This window comes from Bidens hawaiensis, unplaced genomic scaffold, assembly GCF_021521415.1.
Source record: "Bidens hawaiensis isolate Kalapana, Puna unplaced genomic scaffold, B.hawaiensis_p1.1 tig00009196_1, whole genome shotgun sequence".
Taxonomy (NCBI): Eukaryota; Viridiplantae; Streptophyta; class Magnoliopsida; order Asterales; family Asteraceae; genus Bidens; species Bidens hawaiensis.
Genome location: NW_027491680.1, coordinates 219,723 through 227,663, shown reverse-complemented (window position 1 = coordinate 227,663; position 7,941 = coordinate 219,723). Strand labels below are relative to the sequence as shown.

Genomic DNA, 7,941 nt, shown 5'->3' with positions numbered 1-7,941 from the left:
TATCAGTTTTTCAATTCTTCACATGCTCATAAGACTCAGGATATGATAAATAATAATACATCAAGATTATCTATATAAACTCACACTCTATACTTCATAACAGTTTCTAAATTCTTCATTCACTTCAAGTGCACCAAAACCTTCTTTAAATCAATTTCAGCAAACACAAAGACAATACACTTGCAAACCAACACCACATAACAAATAGTAAAGTGACTTCTTTGTTGGGATATTGCTCTTCAGAATGTTCTTGATCCGTAATTGAATTTTCGTGCGAATAATCCCCAGAAGCACCCCATGATGTAATCTGCTCGTTTACTAGAAGACGCCGAACCTAACATAACCTCTTCACCTTTCAATATGTCCACCAAATCGACCCGAACCGAAATCAGCGGTTCAACAGGCTTAGGATCACCTACTTTACTTAGCCAAACTTCAAGCCGCTTTGAAATAGGTTGGTATTCAATCCAAGATGATAAATTCACTTCATTCTTCAAAACATTACTAATTTTGGAAACTATTGTAACCCCAAAAGAGGATAGTTTGCAAGCATTGGCATAAAACTTAACACCGACGAATTGATGAGCGTCAAAATCCTCAAACGACATGTTTCTAGCGAACATGGAAGGAAAATCAGCGGAAATGACTACTAGTGCGACGCTACTGACGATCATGAAGTTGAACTGCGAGGATATTGACGTTGAAGAACTAAAGTTGAAAGGGTTAGTGAGTGAGATGAGTTGAATGGAGTCTAGATCGGCTAATTCGTGTGGAAAGTTGGGATCAAGAATTCGGGAGAAAGCGGGGTTAACAGAAAGAGAGAGAGTCGTTAAGGTTATAATTAAAACCGAAAGCCAAGCCATCATCAATGGTGATTTTGTGTTCATGTTTTCAAATTGAGTGATGATCACTTGATAATAAATAAGGATGGTAACTTGGTTAGAGTTGTTGAATGGACTTTAGAGAATTGAAGTGTAGTACTACATTTATTGTCTGTTGATCAATATCTAGTTTTAGAAACCTCTTATCGTTTACGAAGTTACTTAAAACATGTTAAAGCATAATAATTAAAATTACTTTTACTTTTAATAAAGTTGCACAATTCGTATTTTGATTCTTGTCATGTACGTTTGTAAAATATCAAACTATAATCAATTGTGGTTTTAAATAATACAAACAAGTCTTGTGCTTTAAACTGAATCGACTAAAATTTGCTCAAATGATCATTTTACCTAGTAAATTATTTAAAATTTAAAAGTTATAAATTGTTAACTAAAAAAGTGAAAGCGTCAAAAAAAATCTCGATAATTTAAAGGAAATGCATTTTTTTCTATCTAGTTGAAAAAACATAGTGAATTTATTAATTATGTAAGTATTAAAGTTTTAGTTAAAAAATATGAAAAGAAATAAATTATTGGTTTTCATGTTTTACTAGATAGTACTCTTAGCTTAATAAGTTGTAGTAAAAAAAGTAAAAGAACAAAACATTGAGAGTTTTTAATTGTAAAATGAAAAGACAAAAGCAGCATGTGAAACTTCATAAGGAAAAAACATTAACGGTTCTTAACTTGTAAGAAGAAAAGACAAAAGCATCATGTGAAACATCGCATACGCTGCTTTTGTTGTAGGGACTATTCCCTAACCTTTTGTTGTGGTAACTATTTTCAAACTTTGCTACAAAAGTGACACTGTAACAACCAACAACCAAGTTTCTTTTAATAATAACAACTAGTACTTTACCCGTCCGGTGAACGGGAACATTAATTCGGGAATATGATGACTGCATTGATAGAATACTATCTCTCTAATAATATATTTAATGTAATAATGACAACATATCTTTCTTTGCACTTGAACTAAAAAGCATCGTTCATCTTACTTATGTGTAAAAAGACAGACTTCATTAAAAGGAACATAATAAATAATGACATTGATCACTTCCGATTTCCTTACACGCTTTGAGACCTAATTTCCTATTAGTCCCTAGAACCCAATCATCAATCCCATTGCTTGATGCTTGAATTATAATTAACAAAAGGTCTTCAAACCATAAAAATATAGATAATAAATGTATGCAATAGACAAATTTACCCACATAGTTGACAAAGCAAAGCAACATATACCATAGTTTATCGACCACCAAAATCATACATGGAAATTGCTTCATGATTTAAACTCATATAATTATTCAGCTAAAACCATAATCGAAACGCATAACTAAAGTAATTTTTGCATGAACATGAGAAGTGTTCCAATTCTAAAAGGATAAACTCTTGAGAGAAGCCAAATGACAAAATAAAACCTCAATAAACCCACAAAAACCCCCATATAAGTTAGCAAACAACTCACCAACATCAAACACTAAAGTCATAATTAATACCTTTTAAAAGATAAAAAGCTTCAAGCATCTAAAATTTCATTATTATCTCCAATCTCGGGTGACAACGTCGTCGATACTCAATAACAACAGAAGAAATGTAACATTCGGAGAATATTTATACACACCTAAAATGGCTACCTCATTATTGAAAACAAAACACACCCTTCTTTCAGTTGCATTTCTTTTAACTTGTTTAGTAGTCCCCTGTATGAACGCGTTCAAACGGTAGAGCTCTTCTCTGTATTCACTCACCACAACACGAACCATGTCACCTATAGCAACCATGCCCTACATTCCCGTAATTATCTGCCAATACACAAGAAGTTAGTAAGATCAGTCACATTATTACAGGTAGGTTAGGTGGGTTAGTGTAACAGGCCAAATGGACTTTTTCAAAACATGTGTATATTGTGGATCAAGTGGGCCCAAACACGATTATGTCCACTTTAAAAAATATGCATGAATAGAGAACTTATCATTATTATTATTTATTATAACAACATATACTTAAGGAAACATATACTGCATATTAATACTGCAGTAGAACATAATCCCGAACAAAGCACAAAAGAATTTGCACAATTAGAATTATATTTTCAATTCTAAAAGGAGGGCAAAAAGGTTAATCAATTCATTGTTAAAAAAAAGTCATATTCAACTACAGAATTTCTTATATTTTAACACGATCATCAATCAAAGTGAAAATGCATACTTGTCATGTTGCTAAATACTACTTACAGTTTAGAACATATATAAGAGGATATCAAGTTTCAAGCAAAGGAGAAAACGAAAACATGTCTTACAAAACAAAATGGATCAATCAGCAATAAAGAAGCAAAAGCAAGCTATTGGCGACAACCAAAAGCTGCAGTTGGCCATGTATTCGCAAAGCAACTTGATTTCATGTTTTTGAGCAAAGAATCTTGTGTGGAAGCTGCAGTTGGCCACATTCCTCATCTCGTAAACTTAAAACCTGAACATCATATCATAATATCATACAAACCTCAAAGCTTAATATACACCTTAGTTAGATTGATAAGGAAAATATTTAGAAAAGAAACCTTTGGAGTATAGTGAGATCTATTTGAACCAACAAACTGCTTCTCGAATATCTCAAACACGAGAAAATGAACACTGGACAGTATTGACCTTTTCAGGTGACCCGATTGATGGCACCCTCATGAGAACAGTCATTACTTCCGGAAGTTGACTTTGCGAGAAAATGAGAAAATGCAGGAACTTTAGGCTTCAAAAATAAATTAATAATGATAATAATAATAATATTACCTTTTCAGATACATATATTTTCAACCCAATAGAGTAAGAAACTGAAATGGCGGAGGCATTGGTAGGTCTTCACTCTTCAGTGACTTTATCCTGCATACATTTTTATCAACTTATCATCAATATACCATTATGTTAATTTTGGTGTTTTGTAGATAGAATATGATATCCTATAACGTTAAAAAACGTAAAGTCAATAGATGAAGTACAAGAAATCACTAAAATATTAAAAGAATTGCCCTTAACAATTTGTTTATTTAAAAGCTCCTCATCTATATAAAATTAGAAGGATTAATGGTATTTAGATAATACAAAAACTATTTTATCAAGTAGTAAAAGTCAAACTCATATCTTTCAAATGAAGAGGTTGCCATTTTGACAATTTGACCCGTTTGTTATCGCAGTATATTTTTTCTAATTATAAATAATACACTAATGGATAAGCCAACCTGTTTTGACCAATTATAAAACCCACCCGGCCAGGCCAGCCAATCTTGCAACTTCTAGTATAATGTAATCAAATTTATCAATACTAAACATATACAAAAGTAATATTTTACCATTATCTTTCACAAACTTGGATGGCCCTGCTTCTTTTGTCAACAATCAATGCATGGCCTGCTGCACAAGCATTGGCAATCACTTCTTTAATCTCGGGACACAAGCGTATGAGTATATTTTATAACAGCACACACACAAAAAAAATAGTTAAACTGACAGGTGGCCTGTTAAGAAGCAGAGAACAATAGGCTAGCCAAGCAAGCTGTGTAACGGGTCAAAACTTGTTTAGTCCCATTTTTATATAATAGTTACTATTTGTGTTAAATATTTTATTAAAACTATGTTTTTATAATAATATTCTAAACCGTGTCGAAGTATACGAATTTGAACCCATGTCGAAGTTAACGGGGCGTGTTTGCGGGCTGACCCGAACATGACCTGTGTGGCCCGAAAGTTTTTTATTTGTTATTGTTTTTGACATATTGATACTTTGAGTTTACATTCTTACATAAAAAAAATACAATTTCATATATAAATTACATTTTAATTATTATTATTTTTTTAATTTTTACTTTTTAGTTTTATAATTAGGCATAAGATAGCCAACTAACTTACTTTATAACATAAAACATATTTTAAAAAATAAAATAAAAATAATAGGACGAACCCGCGAACCCACTTGGTTGACCCGATAACAACATGTTTAGCTAAATGGGTCTGCGGGTTCGATCCAAAACTGATCCCATCTCGTTTATACTGACTTCAAATCACAAAATTTCGTGTTAGGTTCGTGCCGTGTCATATATTCACACCCCTACTACCCGGTACCTAAAATAAAAGTATAATCAAAAGATAATACTAAAAAAGAGAGCATGTAAAATAGAATTGGAATGTGATACAACCTTTGATGACCTTAAAAAACTGTTTGACCAGATTAACTGTTTACTACAGATAAAGTCTCCATCTTACCTACAAATTTAAAAAAATAATCCGGATCATCAATTATTTGCAGAACCTACGACTTCTAGTGTGCAAGACCCCGGCCTCTCGTACCACCAATATTGTCCGCTCTGCCCACGAAGAGCTCACGGATTTGTTTTTGGTTGCCCAAAACGCGTTGGTGATGTTAAGAGGCAGGACATTACTTATGAACCAAGGATCTCTCTTGTCCACGGCCGATGTGGGATAGCCTAAGAGTGGGACGATGCTGTGTTTGCCAAGGGTGTTACATAGTGAAAAACAACCAAGAGACCTGGAAGCAACTGCAACACGAATCCATGACTCATACATTTCCATATTCTTTAACTCTGCAAAGAAGCAACAACATTTCAGTTAATCATGAAAAGAAAAATCATTCAAGATCATGAACACGAACACGATCATAACTTACAAGTACGCAACATATACATCATCATCTTGAAATATGTTGGTATAGAAATGGAACAACTTGGGCTGACATTTCAAAATAAAAAACGTTAAAAAAGAACCTCACAATTAAAAACTGTATATACATGTCACTATAACTCAGTTCAAATAAACACTTTTTCTCTCAGGCCTCAGCAGCAAGCAGATGCTCTTTGGCCGTAGTTGAGACTTGAGACAACTCCAAGTGTTGTTGCAGCGTGAGTGGCACTAACCCTGGCCAGTTTTTAGTGCATTGGGATTCTGTACTAATGATCTTATCCTAGAAAACACGTACATTTGCAGCATATAAGTTGAATAAATACTAACTTTATAAGTAAGATACACTGATACAATCAAAACTGCTTGATGGAAGTTGACGTTTGTTTTAAAGGAAGACACCCACAACTGCTTTTTTTATTTATCGGATGGCTGAGGTTGAATTTTGAATAATTTATATGGCTCAGATTAATTTCCACTCTCACTCTCCTCTCCGGTAAACTATTATATATAATTAGTAGCTATACTTAATTGCTTAGCAATAATCAAACATATTTAATAATCTATAACCATGAAACTTCCCCTCATAAATACCTCTAAGCTAATCCATCTGCAAACCCTTGGAATCAAATCTTCAGTTCTCTCAAATTCGAGGCAGCAAAACTATGAGATGACAAACTGGGAGTAATCAGAAGTATTGACTATATATTTACACACAAACTTTCTAAAAGAAACAAAAAAAAATCAAGCAACCACATAGAATATGTTTGAAAAGTAAAGGAAACACCGTCTATTCATTCACCAATTCCATAATCGAAACCACAGTAACCAAACAATTTTGTCAACTAACCATGTACACATACCGGTTGTGATAAAGAAGTGTCGTCCTGCTCTATCCACCCTAATTCTTCATTCTTCAACTTATCCCATATTTACACGATGATGTATTCAATACTAATCATATTAAAAAGTGTAGGCTTGATATATAGGTTATTTTATTTGGGATTAATAGTCAGCTTAGTAATATCAGATGCAATCAAGGGCTGAGAATGGACTTCACTCTTCTCTTCTCTGGCCATATAATATATAATATTAATAATAATAATAATAATACATTACCAATAGTTGCCCAAAACATGCATGAGTATAACCATTATTTAATGAATGTTAAAAGTAATTTGGCGATGGGATGTCATCACATAACCGAAATAGGGTTATTTTGGCTAGAAATTAAAGTGAAAATGACACGGTTAGGGGAAAAAATAGCTCAGCCATGTATTAAAACCATTGAGATTTTATCTCTAGAACTAACTTTTTTTTTCACTTCTTGAATTGATATGACCATTTAATAATCCTCCACACGATCATGTAGTTTTAACTTTTTATATTTCTTCAATCAAAATTGGTCATTTCATTACCGCGTTCGTAATGACAACTTCAAAGGAAATCTTAAAAATTTATACAAGGCAATTTGTCCATGCATCCACAACATAGCAACTTCAAGATATCTTATGCACCCATACTTTTCATCATAAAAGACATTAACATAAGCATTCAGGTTTTTGTTAGCATTAAAAATACATGTTCCATACTACACATGATGGTAACCTAAAAAACATGTTAACGATCTTGTGTGAGTATCTGAGGTAACTTTATGATTCAAGAACTGAATCAAAAAGCAGCCAAAGATCAATTTGTGGGTTTAAAAAACTGCAAACAGGGATGATTATAATCAAATCAACAATAGTTCTTGAATTAAGTAAATGTCGAGTTTGATTCACCTGTTATGTACTAGCGATCCAGAAGAAGAATGACAAGCCTCGCAAAATCTCAAGTCGGTTTTTCAAAATATACGAATTCTCTTTTGATTCAATGCTCAATTTGGACAGTGAAAATCGATGAAATCTTCAAGGTGTAAGGCCTATTGTAAGTTATCAACCCAACCACATGAACGATTGTTGACCCAAAGAAAGACAAGATGGCGATTGTGTATTTCTATCAAGTCATACCGGAGGATTGGTGATGCGTGTGGCTAACCTTACCACCTCTAAAGAGATATGAGATGCATTTAAGACCCGTTATGTCAGGGTTGATTGGGGCTCGAGAAACATGGATCAAGTTACTTCAACATGAGTTTGATTAACTCAAGATGAGATGATTGAAGACTTCTTGACCAAGACTAGCCGAATAGCTTCAAGAGCAAGTAATCTTGGCAAATCGTTTGAAGAAAAGCCCTAGTATGAAAGCTTTATATTCTCTCTGTTGTAATTTACCAACTAGCCTAGAATGAAAGTAAACCAAAAGTCGATTGTATTTATTTATATTCACTCTGTTGTGATAGTTAACAGAGCACAACATATTATTTAACAAATTAT

At 33.1% G+C, this 7,941-nt stretch overlaps 1 protein-coding gene and 1 long non-coding RNA gene across 2 annotated transcripts; both read right to left on the bottom strand.

The window, feature by feature from the left end:
- Window positions 1-239: 239 nt before the first annotated feature.
- Window positions 240-863, bottom strand: LOC143531627 (uncharacterized). The gene has a single exon (XM_077026884.1). The coding sequence runs from the start codon at window positions 861-863 to the stop codon at window positions 240-242; it is 624 nt and encodes a 207-aa protein (XP_076882999.1).
- A 1,914-nt stretch (window positions 864-2,777) lies between these two features.
- Window positions 2,778-3,776, bottom strand: LOC143531600 (uncharacterized). The gene is made up of 3 exons (XR_013135047.1): window positions 3,668-3,776; window positions 3,442-3,590; window positions 2,778-3,353 (listed from the first exon to the last, which is right to left on the bottom strand). It is a non-coding gene; the product is annotated as an uncharacterized LOC143531600 (long non-coding RNA).
- Window positions 3,777-7,941: the final 4,165 nt, after the last annotated feature.